Raw genomic sequence first — 19,091 nt, 5'->3', positions numbered from 1 at the left:
TTAGTTTCTCTGCAGCGAAATTCTCATGAGTTTGGTACAACCTGAGTGTGTGTTAGTCCTATAGCTCAGCGGTTCTCAAACTTCTTTCTCATTGTACTCTTTAGTCATAACTAGGGGCATGCATATTTTGTTTTTGACGAAAAAACGAAATTTGAAAAAACACATTGTAGTGTTAATTTTTCATGTTTTTGAAAGGTTTGAGATGCATTTTGTGACCATGTTTTGTCACGAAATAATGCGAAATGAACTGCAAAAAGCAAAATTAACTCTTAAACACGAAATTTAGGGTTTATTCACCGACGCGACACCTTCCGAGGTCTGAATTATCCTGAGAGCTATGCAATTCCCGGAAAATTGATTAACTCTGCTGTTAATATTGGAGAAGCAAAAATGGACTCCTTTACACAGAACTAAACTTAACTCTGATAACTACATAAATGGGCTATTAGAAGTGAAATGTTAATTCTGTGGAATAAGTGTAGTTTTTAAATCAAATTTAGGATTATATTCACAATTTTAAAACAAAAATGTATTTTTATATATCACTTTTCATCCAATTTTTCACCGCTATAACACCGATATTTTATTTTATTTACCGCTTTTGAACCCGAAATTGACTGTTTTTGTACCGAAATTTTGCTTTTTTATTTACCAAAAATATGTGCCTCTAGTCATAACTAAACGTCTAATGTACCCCCCACCATAGGTTTTCTCCGAATATTGGGTTTGGGCATTTTTTTTGGTATGTTGGAGGCTTGTATCTGCAAGAGCAAAATTACATTGACTGTATGTGTAAAGATGAACAAATACACATTAGAATACTATGCTTATTATTTTGTTGGGTGTTTCTACATTTGAAATCTTTAGATTACTTACAAAAATAAAAATGACACATGCATGCTAAGAAGTATATTTATTTTTTTAAAAAATCTTTAATTTTCATATATTTTTTCCAGGGTTATTGAAAAAGAATATAGACCTTACTGAAACTGTTGCGTGCTTGCGTATACATTAACTTCACACAATCTAACAAAGCACATGCAAGTTTGGCGCTAGTTGGTATTATCTGTAGTTAGGTGGTAGTCTACTGCCTGTATTATTGCATCATGCTTATAAACTTCACCAACAATATATGTACCCAGTCGTACGTCTTAACATTTTTACACTATAACAAATGTTTGTGGGTTTTTGAGTTGAAGATTGAAAAGGGTTGAGATTTCGAATGAGTATTTAATTACAAAAGATGTGAAGCAAAAATAAGTGTGTCAGTGACAAAATCAGCCTTATTTTCCTGTTTAGTGCTAAACCTATAGTCTGAAACAATGTTATGAAGTCTGCTCTACACACCTGCAGCCAAAATGATGTCGTGCAAGTATTTTCGACATTTCTCTCCCAAGCTGATCGCATACCCCCTTTAAGTTGTTCACGTACCCACCACATTTTGAGAATCACTGCTATAGCTTGTCACTATGATGTTGCAATATTTGAAGACAATTAACCCTAGAACACTACCGTGTTCCAATATTACAGTGTAACTAGGGCTAAGTAAATTTTACGTATATAAAGGAATCGATTTTTAAAACAACCTCTACATCACTAAAGGAAAATGACTATTCTTTGTGAACATTATTTTGTTTATTTTCCTTATATTGGAGTTTTATTCTTCATTTGAAAATGTATAAACATGGTTTTATTAAACATTTAAGACAAGATCTTGATTGACAAACCCGTTCATACATTAAGAATGAAGGCGAAAAGCAAACAATAATAATAATATTCATAATGCTGTAAATAAGGAATGAATGTAATTTTAAAGTCTTGCAAGAAAATAGTGCATGGTTCTAAACTTTTGTTTTTAAAATCTAACTATCCACATCGAATTTACAAATGTCAATATTACATGCACAATTTTCCTTCTATTACTAGCGCTAAATATTATTGACGTAGAGTGTCCAACATAACGAACAAACTAAAGACGTTCATTGCACCCAGTGCTGCCTCGTGTCTGACAATGCCCGAGGCACTGCTAGGCAGAGGGGTGAGTGGGTGGGAGGTAGGAGGGATTTGAGCACAAAGCATACATAAATTTTATGTACGGTAGTGTTCTAGGGTTAAATCAAACAAATGGAGAGCAGCATGCATTTCTTTCTGTTTTTGTTTGGGGGGAGGGGGTGGCAGGCAGCTGCAATGAAATGATAGGGGTACTTATGAGTAACACTGGTTCTGAAATTTTCGTTAAATAATAGTAGGGATGGGCCGATATAAAATTTTGGCCGATACCGATAAAGTACCGATATAAAATATACCGATACCGATAACCGATATTCTACCGATCCGATATAAAATTAGAAATGGTCCTTGAAGAACCTGAAATGTTAATTGATCTACTTAATAAATGTGTGTTTCGAGGTGACCACAGTGCAAAAGAAGTTGAATATTTCGACTTTTACTTTTTTAGATAGAAGGGCATGGAGATTATCCATAAAAATTATAACAAAATGGCAGAATTTTGCACTAAACTATAAGATATTTTTCGATATATCGGATCGGTAAAATAATCGGTAATTTTACCGATACACCGATATGCCTGTACCGATAGAGTAACGATTTATCAGTCCCATCCCTAAATAATAGTTTAAATATGAAAATCTAGAAGTTAGAAAAATCAAAGCATAATTTTGTTCGTTACTGTTGAAAGAAGATGCAGAAAAGTAACTTACTTAATTGACAGAAGTAACAAAGTTGCAGTCACATTTTGAAAAAAGAAGTAACTTATTTCCACACACTGAAAAGTTCTTAATTCTCGAAGTTTTCTGCACCTAGTAGTTATTTCAGAAACGCAATAATCACTTTGTGGAGGAACATTGTGTAGACTTATAAATTTTCAGCGTTTTGAAATCTTGAATATTTTTACATCCAGAAATGTTTTCCATTTCCCATCCTGCATAAGCAAGTTTACATGCAGGGAAATTGAACAGGACTGGACCCCAGTAGGAACTGAATCTGACTCTTGGATTCGAAAGTGACTGATGATATTAGGCAATATCCTATTGGGAAAGACAATCTCTGTATTATATGTAACATTCGAGAGAAAATTGCTGTTATGATGTCATGAAAACATGCTATTAAATTAATGTCATTTATGGTCCTTTATGGCAGACAAGTCAATTTTCAATTTATACTGAAAATCATCAGGCAATATGCAATTGAAGTTGTTTTATTTTTCCTTATAAGTTGTAGGAATTTCAGCACTTTTTTTTTTCAGTAAGTCCCTAACAATGGCAATTTCTCCTGACTGTACATGCACGTGTTGAGATTGAATCATACTCATGCTGTTATGGAGAATTTCTAGTAGTAGTTTTTTTTTTCTTTCAGAATAGATATCTTTCTTCATTATAATAAATATGACATAGAATAAAGAATGAACTAGAGTACCTAGACTTAACCATTGAAAAGAAGAAACTTCAGATGTTTTAGACCTTTATTCATATGGCCATTTTGCATTTACAGTTCATCATCAAAATTGTGAACTACACCAATACATTGTAAGCTTAAGGTCACATTTACAACTTTCAGTATATTTAAATTACAACTACTCTTTTCAACTTTTACAAAAGTATTTACGAGATCTATCATTCATTGGTCTTCAGCTTTCATATCACATAATGTATGTTTACATAGCTATTTATATATAAATGTAATATCCATATGAAAATGAAATACAAAAATTCCCAAGTATTTTTAATATCAAGAAAAAACTGCTATAAAATGAGATTCACATATACAAAGACTATGACTTTACCAAAAAAAGGCACATAAGAGATTATTCTTGAATCTAAAAATTGAGAATACAACATACCCAATGCAAATTTCAACCAAGTTCTTATTACAGTCATTAGACAAGTAACCAAGTTACCTCCTATCACTGTTTTTCTGTTCACATATATATGTTGTATCCACACTTGGATTTTAAAGATCCCATAGAAATGTGAGATGATGCAGAAAAGTACTTGGGTCTTACTTGCTTTAAAATTGGGCTAAAAAAAGCATGAAAATAAAGACCTTTAAGGGCATATTAAATCCCCCAAGATAAAAACTACACACATATGTTTGAATTTCAGAAACCGTGTGTTTCGATGCACATGTGTGCGTTTCTTGTGCAAACGATCATATTTCATGCTTTGTGATTTTATCCACATTTTAACACAGGTAAGCTCATTACATAAAAGCATTTGTGCTGTATATATATATGTAACTTCTTGCAGTCTTTCTTTAATGACTGGCAACTTTTGTGCAATGTTTAATTTGCCAACACATCTACCAGTTTTGTGTCAGGCAGTAAAAATGTAAATAAAACTTTTATCATTGTTTCTAAAGCTTTCTGAGTGATGTATCACGTATAAAGTTATTGTGCCTTCAGGTATTCCCCAACTTCATTTCAATGAAGCTTATAATTGATTTTAAATACACATACAAAATAAGACTATCAATAACAGAAACATCCAAGCGTAAAAATGTTAAAGAGTTTCAAATGTGCCTCACTGCTTTATTACATATTTCAGTAAGAAACATCTATGAATATTTTCATAATATAGTGGAACTTCAATTATACATCTTTTCAGGGAACTGTAGACAAGGGACGTGAGATATGGGAAAGGGTATAATCTGGGAACATAAAATTGGCATTCCACTGCAGTTTATACTTATAAAAATAATTAATAATGAGAGTTTGTGCTCTGAATTAGACACACACAAAAAGTTAGATGCTTTCACTCCAAATTAACGTACACGCATAAATAAGCAAACTAACAGATATTGCGAGCATTAATAAAAATACCATTACTGATGTAAATTGAGAAATATCTCCTGGGAGTAAAATACAGTGGAACCTCAATTTTATGTTTATCAGGGGACCAAGTTGAAAAAACTTAAAATGCGGGAAAATGTAAAATCAAGGAAAATTATGTAACATTTTGCTATGTTGGGACCCTCAAGATTGAATTTCATAATGCAGGAAAATATAAATCCCGGGGAACCTAAATTTGTTTCACTGCACTAGGAAAAGCACAAACAGGGTAAGGTGTCTACCAGTATGGAGAACCCGGAAAAGTCAGGCAATTTACTTTTTCAGGAAATGTAAGAAAATTTACTTCACTTCTGGAAAAATCAACATACTTCAGTGTACAGAGTTTTACTGGTAGTTACAGTAGAAATTCCAATTAAATACTCTAGGAAATGGGATCATAGTTTGAACTATTTTCAAGTAGAAATGTACAGCAAATTGCTTTTGGCATTTACCACTTACTTGTTGCAATTTTTGGGTTGGGTTTGGTTGATGTTAGGATTAATACATATATTAGTGAATTTTACTATAATTATGTATTACAGTATTTACATGTGTATAATGTGCACCCTGGTTTTTGATGGGAAAAAGCAACAAACAATTATATCTTGTATATAATGTGCAGTACAATCCAGGTTCAAGAAATGGCTTTCTTAGTTGTAGGTCATGAAGCTGTTGCTATGTCGATCAACAGTGAATGACATAATTCCTATTCAATGAGTCACCTGTTGCTACTAAGAGGGGAATATCGTATTGTGTATACAATGAGTCCCCAACCAATGTCACCTTCTCCCTCCACTGTTTAGCATCTCAAAGCTTACACTCTTTATTCTGTAATAGTAGCAAGCGAGATCAAAATTACGTTATGGATTTGCAATGCTCAGGAAGTTACTTTCTATTATTTCTCGCCCAACAAATATCTCTGATACACATTCCATCAAATTCCACCAGAACGACACTGCTTTTCTTGGTGTTGCAAAACATTACGTTACAAAGTGAACAATCATGGGAAACAGCATTTAAACTTTTATATGTGGGTTTGCTAATTCCTTCTTAACTTTTTCTAAAAACAAAACTTCAAAATATATAATTTTTCCATGACCGACGTAACATTTATGTCACATTCAGGACCCTCAAACTAGAAGATAGCAGCACAAGATTTGATTTTGATTTGATTTAAGTCTAATCGGGACTGGAACTACAGTTTAAAGTGGGTTCCGAACCACTTGTGGCTCCACCAGGTATCGAACCCGGGACCCCTAGATTACAAAGGGACGACGCTACCAAGCAGCACAAGATTTCTTCCATTAAGGCACTCTATGTGTGTCATATTATTTGGCCAGTAATACATTTTATTATTATTTTCTTTTTCCTTATCTTTTCTTTTCTTTCATCCAAAGTACCATTAAAATCGGAACGTTGCTTCATTTTGTGATGAGATTATTTCATCTGCATTGCACATTAGTGTCGCCATCTTGAATGAAATACTGTTGCCATATTCAGAAACAGCAAAATTTAAGCTTTATAACGATATATAGGGTTCCATAAACAAGAAAAAAGCAATGCGTCACAAAATCATGGAATGACCCTGTTCAGTTTCATGTTGGCTGTCTGAATTATTCTGTGCATAATACACACCAGAGTTTTTTGGGGCAAAAATTTTGGGGAAAAGTGAGCATTATACATGAGTAAATACTGTGTGTGTGCCATTAATTGTATATTTTTTTATAAAAAGAATTCTTTGTTACCATTAATCAATTCATGGCAACTATTACATATAAAGCTCACCCCTATGCAACAGTGAATATCTGTTCAGTTTCACTTAGTCTTAACATGATTATGTGGAGTTCTGTGTGTGGTGTTTAGCTAAAATGTAGCAGCCTTCTTACACACATGTAAATATATGAATTGCCATAATAATTTGGTCTGGAAAGTTTTGGTTCTCGGTCTGGAAAACCTGGAATTTTGTTGTTACGAAATTGTAGACACCCTGAGAAACATTATAAGTGTTGTAATGTTTCTGTAATGTAAAAAATGTAAGAAATTCGGAAATTATTTTCTGGCGCTTATGTTTTCTCACCTTGGATCGTTTTAAACCCAGTCGATGCAGATAGGCTAATCACAACCTAGAGTTTAAAGTGGGATCTGAATCACTCCATCGGGTATCAAACGTAGGACGACTCAATTACAAGTTGACAATGTTACCACTACACCATCAAAAAGGTCCTCACCTGGGACACCTAACAAAGCCTGAGCAACAATAATTTTCAAAAAAGAATTATATGAGGAGGTGAAAGTTATAATGAAATCTCAACTATGTTTTTCAGGGAGGAGGTTGTGGCTAAAGCTCCTATAATGTGAAATATAAAATATTGGAAAATTCTTTAACGTGCATGTTAAAGATTGGGTGCACGAAGGCTACACACACGTACAGTGCAACCTCAATTTTACATTTTTCAGGAAGCTATGTTGGAACCATCAGCATTAAATGTATAATGCTGGAAAATGTAAAATCAAGGTTCCACTATATATTGAGAAAAAAAAATGTAAAATCGCAATTCCACTCTACAAAATATTAAATGAATGTGCTAGTTAAAAAGTAGCTAAAAACAATGTGGGATATAGATTAGCACTAACAATTAAGACCATTAAGACTTCACTGATATGATGTGGTAGTACTGGAAATAATCTGTTTAAAATTAATGACGTTGCTAAGTGGGTATGCTTCCATTACGATTAAACTGCATTTCCTATGCATACTATCTCCTTTCATATTTCTTACTAAAGTGCAGCGTGTTTTCACAAGTTTCAAACACTCATTTTTTAATCCATGATGCTACAAAAATGATATACAGGAGTTACTAATGAAAAGTGAACCTACTGTCATGGGATAATGCCCTAAGTAATGGCCCCCTTGATATAAACAAAGTGGTCCATTAAACACTGCAGGATTGAAATTATACCCAACCCTACATACAGATCAGAAATTGCCACTTGTTTCTTCCTGGCTCTGCTAATAACAGTTCAATAATTTTCATAGAGGTATGAAAGCACCACTGTTCAATCTACAGCAATGGTTTAACCATCTGCCATCTTCAAACAATGAGGACAATAATGCATGAAGCATACGCACAATAAAAGTTTACAATCAATGAAGCTCTGTTTTTTTAGCCTTGTGACTAAAATAACTTCTATACACTGGAATATTTAAATGTTACTTCTTTGCCACTTTTTGGCAAATTGCCAAGTTGAGAATAGATGTTGAGGGGGCACTTCCCCATGCCTAGCCCATCACTCAAAGCTGAAACCTCCGGTGGCGAGACTGAGTCAATCACTTAAGGCTGATTCACATGAGGCTAGATTTTCTGCTTGATTTTCCAGTAGGTCTTAGACTAGTTATGCGGTACTTGTTCACCTGCTAGTTTTTGCTTCACATAATACTCGTTACCATACTTGTTGGCACACTTTTTTTTTACTACAAGGCATTACGCAGAGCAGACATTCTAAAAAGATGGACAAGCGACTTGAGGAAGAACGTCAAAGGAGAATATATCCTGGGTATATTTTGTTCAACTAAATATGTCAAACATTTAATACAGTGGCATTAATAAAGATTTTCATTATGGACTAATCACATCTGTTGTGTACATTTCACATTGCTATGGACAAATTCTTAAAGTACAGGGTGGGCCATATTGATGGGACACATTTATATTTATACTACTGCGAGTAATAACTGTCGTGCATGTTTTAGATATAGCTTAATAGGAAGTGTGAGGATGGGAGTCACTGTTACATGTTTCTTTCATTGTTGTAGGGAATCATCGTGATGTGGACAGCAGTTGAAATTTCGTACGTCGTGGAGGCATTCTTCAGTAGTGGAAGCTCCATAAATACAACACAAAGACGTTTCAGACATCATTTCCAGAAACGGGTAGCCCATCCCGAGAGGTCATACTGCATGCAATTCACAACTTTCATGAGACTGCAAATGCCAACAAGATATGGTCTTCTGGGAGACCTCGATTGTCTCGTAGTGCAATAAACATCGAACGTGTGTCCAATGCCATGGACCTAAGTCCAAAGAAGTCAACTCTGCGATTGTGTCGGCAACTTCATATTCCACGGACCAATGTGCGGCGAATCCTCAAAAAGGACTTACAACTGTATCCGTACAAGCTACAGGTGGTGCATAAATTGTTCGACCAAGATAGGGTTCACTGAACCACATTCTGTAATTGGTTAATAAGCAAAGGTGATGACTTTGTGCAACACTTGATCGCGTCAGATGAAGCACATTTCCACCTGAGTGGGTATGTTAATAAACAAAACTGTCGATTCTGGGCAAAACAAAATCCATAGTGGCCATCCCAACCGAAACCCTGCACAAAACTATGCTGAACATGACTGTTAGAGCCAAAGAATGTTCTCATCTAGGTGGTGTCCATCTCAGGGATGTAATCTTCAAACACTGAACACAGTGCAAAACTCTCGTCCTTTGGTAGATTTTTCCATATATTTGGTAATAAATGTTGCTTCCTACATGCTCCACGTATGCATTTGAAATGTGTCCCATCAATATGGCCCACCTTATTAATAACCATGAATGCATTTAATTTCTGTTAATTTTATCGACCAGTGAAGAAAGTAAAAAATTCACAACAGACAAGGGGTGTTCAAAAAAGATTTTCCCTATCCCACTTTCACTGACACATGGATAACCATGCATCCTACATGTAGCATACTGCAATTTGTAGCCATGAACTAATAACAGTTTTTGTTTTACAGCTGTGAAGGTATAGGAAGGTGGAGTACAGAGTACTTATCAGGTTCCTATTTTCCTACTGCAACACACCCACAACAAATTTTCCAGGCAATGACGTTGTATGGCCCATCCTATGAGGTCATAAAGCACTGGCACAGGCAATACAAATGTGGTTAGACATTGGTGGAAAGTACTAATATACAGGTTGACAGCAGTCAGCCTTGATGAAAACACCAACAGAGTTGAGGCTGTAACCATAGAAGATCGCTACATTACCATTTGGGAACTAGCTGGCAGTCACAATTGGTGTGGGATCTGTGGAAAAAATCAAGAAGCATCTGCATATATGGAAGTTTTTTCAACTTGCTGGTTTTCTCGGTTTCTCGCACCTTTCTAGAGGAATGACTGAGTCCGGTGTTCCCACAAACTTTTAGCCGTGTGTCAAGAAAACCAAGATGACTTTTTCGCCAGACTAATTACACAAGATGAGACGGGTTTATCACTATGACACAGAGACTAAAGCACAGTTTAAGCAAAGCACTACAACTCACCACCACCCAGAAAGGCATGTGCTCAACCCTCCGCTGGTTATGTTCACAGTGTTTTGGGGCCAGAAGGAATTGTTGTTGACAGATTTTCTGGCAAAAGGGACCACAATAACCGGGACTTATTAAGTCTCATTGCCGGTGAAATTACAGAATGCCACCAACAAAGAAAAGTGCGGAATGATTTCACGGTGTCTGTATCTTGCCAGACAATGCCCCTGTTCACAATATGAATGTCACCTAAAGGAAAACACGCTTTTCTGACTTTCCAGATGATGACACTAATTAATGAGGTGCTGTCCTGGATTTAGTCCCAACCTGCTTAGTTCTATAAGAGCAGCCTTCACAGCTTCACAAAATGATGGGAGAAGTGTGCGACTCTGGGTGGTAGCTACGTAGAAAAGGACTAATAAGTGTGCAAACTTGTGTGTCTCTATGGTAAGTGGGTCAAGTGAATTCTTTATTGAACATCCCTCATATATCATTGACCAACACTCGGAAAACCACAGAAAAAAACAGCTCCCGCTTTTCTTTGCCCCACTCACAGGTTTCTTCACCTACCCAAATGTTCACTCTGATTGGTTGTTACCACAGGTTCTAGCAGAGAAGCAAGTTGCAATTAGAACATTGTACAGTCACCCAACCCAGTTCAGCACCAACCAGGGCCTTCCAGTAGGAAATCCAGTTCCATGTGATTCAGCCTTTAATGTGCTCAGCACCTCAAACTACTTTTCACCGTAGTTCACTGGTCAAAATATGCACACCCTGATGTCAACAGTTACAGATCCTCAGTCCACACCATGATTCTATTCACATTCATATATTTGATTTCAGTTTCTAAGTAAAAAAATCAGCTCATCCTTTACTTGATCTGCAGACATTTCAGTGGGAGAGGGAAGTATATGTTTGCTCTGAGAGGAAACATACCCCTTCAAACTCAATACTATTTTATCTTTTACTACGCTAGCTTTCAAATATACACATTCCACTCTTATCTAACCTTTTTTTATCTTCCTTTAACCCACAGCACTCAAATGGGATTCACACTGCTGAAATGACTGTCAATTATTATCTGGTCTGTATATATTGTCACACTTTGTATTTTGCCTGTACTGACAATATGAAAGTGCTACGAATATTACACTTTTCATAGTGTTTACTGTGTTTTTTCTTCACCACTTTTTGTGTAAGGATTCAAGGAAATATATGCTGCATAAATTTCTTTAGTTAAAGCAGTCCCATGTTTGATGTTCAGTGGAAAGTATGTTTTCTTGTTTGCCCATCAATATAACGAGGTAGTACTTGAAAAGAAGTAGCAGGCTCTGGTATAAAAAGCTAGATTAAAGCAGCAATGGGACTCACTTGGCCCTCATAGGGCTATTTTTACACCCGTCGAGTTTTTTCATATCTACATACGAATGAATTAACTATATACACATACATAAAATATTGCTCTTAAGATATACTTTGTAGTATCACCAGTATATCACCATACAGTAAAAATATCATGATATCCAATTCTTTTTCAGGACTCATCATTTAAACAAAAACAGCTATAACAATGAAGAAAACAGAAGAATTTCTTAAAACTAATCAACAACAAAATAAAGCTTATTACTATTCGAGGCTTTTAACACACAAGAAATAACCCATTTGAACACCCCTATCAGCCTTTTCAAGTAATTAAGTGAACAGCAAGAGAATTCTTACAGCATGCAATAAAATTACAAGGTACTCAAATATGAAGAACTTTCCATCTCTGACTCTTGATGTCATTCTTCAGATATCACATCTGCACCCGTATTTTCTGAAGGAGTTCTCCATATCACAGAGCAGTCCTCTCGTCATACACAATGACGGCTTCATTTTCCACTAAGGAATCTGTGTCTTTGTGCGGTGGCTGGAAGAACTTGCTGCCTGACTTGCTCAGTGCAATCACAGCTGCTGCATCACTCCTCATTCGGTTTTTCCTCTTCTTGCTGAAGTTCACCTAACAAGGTTAAATACACATCAGTAACTTCTATGAAGTAACTAAGTTGGTTGGTTAGTCAGTTACCTGAAAACATACAATACCATTGGTCTACCATGAAACTAATGCGCCAGCCCCAGATTTCCCTTCCGCAGGTTTATCCCTGCATGCTGAAACAGACTCTGTTCCCTTTGAATTCCTTCAGATTACAATGGTCCCAGAATTAAGACAAATGTTAGTTGTTTTGCTAAATTAATAACATTGTCTCCTCTAAATGCCAAACTGTAAAACTTTACTAAGAATGTAGGGACGTTCCATCAGCACATGACTATTATTTTTCCGCAACATCTGTTGATATTTCATTCTTGTTTTCCTTTTTTCGTTGTTGTATATAATGTATGACATTTCAAGTATATTGCAGCATGAGCATTTTCTTTTTCAATAAGGGAGAACCAGACTGAAGCAACAAGCAACACGTGTTACTTGGAAGTGAACCCTCAGTAATGAATGCAACCTTTCGAACTGAAAAACCTTGCAAGCTGCACCTGTCGCTTGTATGTTGCTTAGATAGGGTAGTTTTCTCAATACAGTGGAACCTAGATTTTACGTTTCTCAGGGGACCAAGCTGAAAGAACTTAAAATGCAGGAAAATGTAATATCGGGGAAAATTTTATAACTTTTTGATACGTTGGGACCATGAAGATTGAATGTACAAGGGTCGTTCAAGGTTGACCAGGACTTTTGTGCGTAAAATATTAATGAATCAATGTAGCGCTGCATTACTAGGGCAGGACAGACCATGATTCCTTGCGAGTAACCATGATCCTTTGCGACTTTTTGGCGCATGCGCAGTAGTGTAAACAAAGATGGCAGCAAGTAGTGTATCTGTTGCTGTGGAACAGCGGTGTATAATGAAATTTCTCGTGAAGGAGAAGGTGAAACCTGCTCAAATTTGGCGTAGACTGCAAGCACAGTATGGTGAACAAACACTGTCACGGGCAAGAGCGTACGAATGTTGTCATAAAAGTTCCCCTCCACCCAAGAAAAGCAAAGCGCTGCCGTCTGCCATTAAGATTTTGGGAACAGTCTTCTGGAACATGAAAGGTTTTATCCATGTGGATTTTGTGGAGAAGGGTGCCACAATTAATGCCAAGTATTATTCAACACTGCTTCACGGTGTGTATGTGGGGCTGTTCGAAAGAAAAGACCTGGAATGTTGTTGAAACACGTCACTCTTCTCCATGACAATGCCAGGCCCCACACGGTCCATTTGACTCAAACAACACTGGCCAGCGTGCACTGGGAGGTTCTACCACACAGTCCTTACAGTCCAGATTTATGCCTCAGTGATTTCCACTTGTTTGGGGCACTTAAAGAGCATTTGGGCGAGACACACTTCCAGACATGAGGAACTCAAGAACGCTGTCCTGCAGTGGTTACGACACCAACCTACTTTTTTCTACGCCAAAGGCATCAAGGAACTTCCACAACGACCGCAATGGTGTCTGGATGTTCAGGGGGAATACTTTGAAAAACTGACATAGTTTGGTGCTTCTATGTATGTATATTTCCTGCCTAGAAATAAAAGTCCTGGTCAACCTTGAACAACCCTTGTATAATGCGGGAAAATGTAAAATCTGGGAACATAAAATCGGGGATCCACTGTACCATGCATTGTAGTGTCACATTAGTTTGTTGTTCTCGCATTCATGATGAATGTGTGCTTGTAGACTGAAGGGGCCCATGCTGCTTGATCCTTTGTTGTGAACTCCCACTTTGGTCTAAAATCTCCCTAAAGGCAATTAAAAAAAACTGCAAACACGTACAAAAAATTACTAGGAAGATAACTATTTACACAACACATCCCCTTCAGTGAGCCACTACGTCCTAACAATGAACCTTAATAGACAAAAATTCTGCCTTTTTTGTGCTTATAGTCGAGCAAAGTTTACCTGTGTAATACACACCATGCATACATACGTGTGGTGTTGTAGTGTATTTTGGAGGATAATAGAAACATAAACATGGCTTTGGAGGATTAATCCAACCACACAATGCATCTGGAAGTTGGCTTCTGGATTGTGTAATATACAGGTTGGTCCAAAAGTCGCAGTACAGCTCATTATTTCAGAAGTTGCAAGAAAAATGAAACATTTGAATACACCAATGTAAATTGTGTATGAGGGTCTACCTTTCGAGGCATAACACAACAATGGCCGCCATTTTGAAATCCGCCATTTTGAATTGCCGTCCATTTTTTTTTTTAAGTGGGAAGGGAGTCATGTGGAGTATCAAAACACATTAAAATTTTGCCAGGAATTCATTTCTGGAATCAGATTTCACACAACGGTGTAGGCATTATTGGCATCCAAAAGTCTGAAAACCTTATTCTGTTGCAGGTGACATATGATGGCGTTCACAAAGAAAGAGCGAATTGAGGTGATCCTGATGTCTGCGGAACGAAGCAGTCGAGTCGTTGCAGCAGATTTCAAAAGGTGCCACCCAGAAAGACCACCGATTTCGCATAACACTGCTGCATGTCTCCTATCCAAATTCAAGGAAACTGGAAATGCGTCCGACAGGCGACGTAGTGGTCGTCCCAAATCTTCCACTGACGAGACAACCTCGACGATGGTCTTAGCTGCCTTTGCGAAGAGCCCAAACGCAGCACTGGACATCTTGCAAGTGAAATTGGTGTTAGTCGTTCCTCCATTATGCGTATTCTTCATAGCAACAAATGGCACCCATTTAAGATCCAAATGCTGCAAAAACTTTCTGAGGATGACCCAGACAGACGTGTCGAGTTCTGTACGTGGGCATTACGTCAACATCAGAACAACCCTACATTCCCACAGAGTATCCTATACAGTGACGAGGCAATGTTTTATGTCAGTGGCGAAGTGAAACGGCAGAATAACCGATATTGGTGTGATGAAAATCCCCACTGGACTGACCCATCCATGTTGTTGGAGATGTTAAAATCATGGTGTGATATAGGATATGGGGCACCCGTGTGGTTGGACCAATCTTCATCGATGGAACCCTTAATTCCGAGCGGTACTTGGACATGCTGAGACACACTGTCTTTCCTTCCCTTTTAAATGAAGATGGTACATTCCCTTCGTTTCTCCAACAAGATGGTGTTCCGCCACACTATTTGCTAATTGTTCATCAGTGGCTCGATGTCCAGTTGCATGGGCAATGGATTGGTCAGCGTGGTCCAGTGGAATGCCAACCAAGATCACCCAACCTCTCACTTACGGACTTTTACTTGTGGGTGCATTTGAAGCAACTCGTTTACGCATAGAAAATTTGTGATGTTCACCATCTGCAACAAAGAATTTTGTTGTGCTGCAGTGAAATCACACCAGAAGTGCTTCTGCGAGTGTCTGCTGACTGGATTATGCGACTGAAGTTATGCATTCAACAAGACGGTCGGAATCTTGAACACATCATTTAGTCCTCCAGTGTCAACTTTGGACGCCAATAACGCCTACACTGTAACACTTATGTGAAATCTGATTCCAGAAATGAATTCCTGGCAAAATTTTAATGTGTTTTGATACACCACATGACCCCTTCCCATTTAAACAATGGACGGCAATTCAAAATGGCGGCTATTGTTGTGTTATGCCCCAAAAGGTGGGCCCTCATACCCAATTTACATAGTTGTATTCAAATGTTTCATTTTCCTTACAACTTCTGAAATAGTAGGCTGTACTGTGACTTTATATATATATCTTACCTGTTTTGCATATATATATAGTATATATATAAGGGATAGAATGAGAAAGAGTGTCAGAAGGGCGGGTAAACAAAAATGGCGTAGTAGACAGTAAACACTTACCACAATTGAAGAATTGTTCGATATTTCGAAGTCATGACCTCATTTTCACAGGTGCGTATGTGCCTAAGTATGTATCTGTATGTGTTATTAATAATTAATATGCAAATAAAAATGATATAAAAAGAAGTGCAGCCTAAAAAATTGGGGGATTCATTGTACTGATAATTAATGCTGTTGTAGTGTAATTAAAATTATTTTCAATTTAAATATAAAATTTGAAAGATAAAAATGTACAATATTTTAACATGAATGTAAGTATCACTAACAGTTTATAAATGCATAAATTGTTACCAAAATAAAGCCTACTTTACATGAATGGTTGATTAAAATAAATCCAATTTCAAGATCTTATTTTCTGTAAGCAACAGTATTCATTTCTCGTTGTCTGCTGTGATCCAAAAGTTTATTGTGTGAATTATTTTATGCTGCCATGTAAAGAAACATTTATGATGAATTATCATCACTTCTGGCACAGTTTATTGTTCTTTCTCACATTTTTTTAATGCATCACTTTCCATAATAGTGTTTACTAATCTGATGAAAATAACAAAAACAAAATGTGATAGACAGCACACAAAAAGCGTAAGATTATATGATTGAACATTATATATAACATTGGCACAAGATATAAATTATGCACAAACATGAAACTTTACAATTTTGTATAGTTACAATTTGCAGGATACCTAATCGAAAGAAATCTAATCAACCTTATGCATGGAATGCCATGGAGTTAGATTTTAAGTGTTAAATTGAATTAATTTAACTATAAACATTTAGGATAATTGTGGACTTGCCTTTGCATGTAATCTTGCTAAGTCATCTTCTGTGGACAAGGGCCTCGTTCTGGATCTGATCCACCCAGGAAGGCTTTGGGTTTTGAGCACTTCTTCCTTGCATATCTCTGGGTCACTGCACGATCCAATTTCATCCAGTACTGAAGAGGAATATGGAGTGTAAACAACACATTGAAGCAATTTGTCACATTACAAGACAAAAATTCTCCAAATTATTTTTAATTTCAGTACTTCATTGTTGTACTGCAAACTTTTCTCTGAGAATTGGACCGATTGGTATCACCTTACGTAAGGATGGCAGGGTATCTGCAGAATTACCAATAATGAATGCTGAAAGTGGGTTTATTCTTGGATTTCTTCCATACAACACGTATCCAATATTCACAAGCAAAGCAATAGATAAATCTGGCTACACTTATGCACATAACATGAATACAGCAAGGAAGATATGAATTGGCAACCAGCATGATTTTGCCTCTACAACCCTTCTTACCTGTTTTGCATTGCCAATGCTTGCACAAAGCCAGGGAAAGAACCAATATTTTAAATGGGTGCTGCAATTTGTCTTATCCACTTGGACTGATACACTGTTCAGGACATGGTGTGAGAAGTTACCTGTGCGAATTTTACTTCTCTCACTTTTTTTCCTTCACTTAGTATCCTTCAGGTATATATAAAAAAAATCCTCTAGAAATCCGAAGAAAAAGTACTCTGGCATTTGAGAGTTTATCTTTGTGGGAGGCAGCAGGTTGGATGGGCAAGTACATTCAAGTATTATACTTTGAACTTCACTAACAAAGTTTATGGGTTTGAGTCTTCTCCTGGGCTGATGGGTAGAAGTTGTGATTGTTTCCTTGTCAATTTCATCTAATTATCACTCATTCGCATCATCATAATTGGCCAGAAGTGACACTAAATAACGAAAATACTAATATAAATCATCTTAGTGGAGGGGAAGAGAAACTGCCAATCTGACAAAACATCTTACTGAAAACGTCTTGGTGACACAGTTCACGAATTGTTTACAACCACAGCTTCAACACTGAAGGACAAAAGAAAGATTGAAATATATTACAATAGGGGAGTAAAGCAGTAATGATTCATTTTTATTCCCCTCCCTTCTATGATTCCATTTCACCTATGAACCTCGCTCCCCCATCAAAAGTCCTGATTTCACACTCTAATGTAAAAGCATTACCATGTCATTACTTTTGCTGTCCACTTACCACTACTAGATGCACAATGCACAGAACTTATCTCTGATATATGAGACAGTGGATTCACATGGATACCTCCACTGGGTCCTCTTACACAGGCATCACAGGATCCAAATGTTATTGGTTGGCTGAAGGGTCGATGTCGTCTTTCACTAGTTTTAAACACCTAAATAAAATAATTAAAAATTCAGTGTGCAAACAGTGCATAAAACAATAATTGAATGTAACATACGCGTAGGAGGGAACATATATAGGAAAAATCTAAATTCGTTACTTAAGATTAACATATACTCACTCACTCACTTAAGTTTGAAAAGTTTTAATACTATTTTACGTATTTATTTTGTATTCAATAGTGAGTAATACGCACTTCCTCATCATGTTGTAAGATTAATTTATGATGTCACACAGTTACAACTACATGGGAATGCAACAATGATTGTGTCATGAGTTGGTAACCAGTGGTTACACAGAAAACCAATAATCAGTGCAAACGCAACCCTCCGAGTTTGAATACCAACGGACAAACATACATTTTTAATCCACGATACTGATTCAAGAGCACACCATTGCTTTTGTAACATTTTTTGACCGAAAAGAAGTGTCAGTGGCTCGGATGAATCCCTGGTACATGGTTGCCACATCTGGCAAAAGGTGCACATAGCAGATCAAAATGAACTTACTGGTTTCTCCTCAACTGGCGCACTAGCAGATCTCGTTACAGGAACAAACTCCAGCCTCTCCAGAGTTGTCTGGTTAAGGATAAGGCTGTTGTAGAACCAATGTGGAACTGCTTCTGGTCCCACATGAGGGCTGCAGTAATCTCTCACCACATGGCTGTTGTATGACAGATGGCCAGCCTTGGATGAAAGGAACACTGCTGAATCACAGCTGCAATAAAATAACCCACATGTTATCCTCAATACTGAACGTGAAGTGAAAATATAAAATACACATTGTGTTAAATTTTAACAAAATTGTTAAAATAAAATGTGCTCTCCATAGTAGAGTACTAGGGCAACATTTTTTTCCCCACTTGTCCACTTTTTTACATAGACAAATGGTTTCCACTCTCTTTCTGTTTTTTACATGACATCACTTTTCTACC

General features: G+C 36.8%; 1 protein-coding gene across 3 annotated transcripts in view; it reads right to left on the bottom strand.

The window, feature by feature from the left end:
• Nucleotides 1-3,419: 3,419 nt before the first annotated feature.
• LOC146001668 (uncharacterized) overlaps nt 3,420-19,091 on the bottom strand; it is a 29,087-nt gene continuing 13,415 nt past the window's right edge. For 2 of the 3 annotated variants that reach the window (XM_083139310.1, XM_083139299.1), the window contains exons 5-8: nt 18,667-18,874; nt 17,993-18,149; nt 16,767-16,906; nt 3,420-12,143 (exon numbers count right to left, since the gene is read on the bottom strand). In XM_083139310.1, the coding sequence (XP_082995436.1) occupies nt 11,979-12,143; nt 16,767-16,906; nt 17,993-18,149; nt 18,667-18,874 (670 nt within the window). In that variant the 3' untranslated portion in view covers nt 3,420-11,978. The remainder of the gene's footprint in view (nt 12,144-16,766; nt 16,907-17,992; nt 18,150-18,666; nt 18,875-19,091) is intronic. The other variant, XM_083139290.1, reaches the window with a different exon arrangement.

Source organism: Lepisma saccharinum, chromosome 1, assembly GCF_977018435.1.
Source record: "Lepisma saccharinum chromosome 1, izLepSacc3.1, whole genome shotgun sequence".
Taxonomy (NCBI): Eukaryota; Metazoa; Arthropoda; class Insecta; order Zygentoma; family Lepismatidae; genus Lepisma; species Lepisma saccharinum.
The sequence above is the reverse complement of the archived record's forward strand: the minus strand, read 5'-3'. Positions and strand labels throughout refer to the sequence as shown.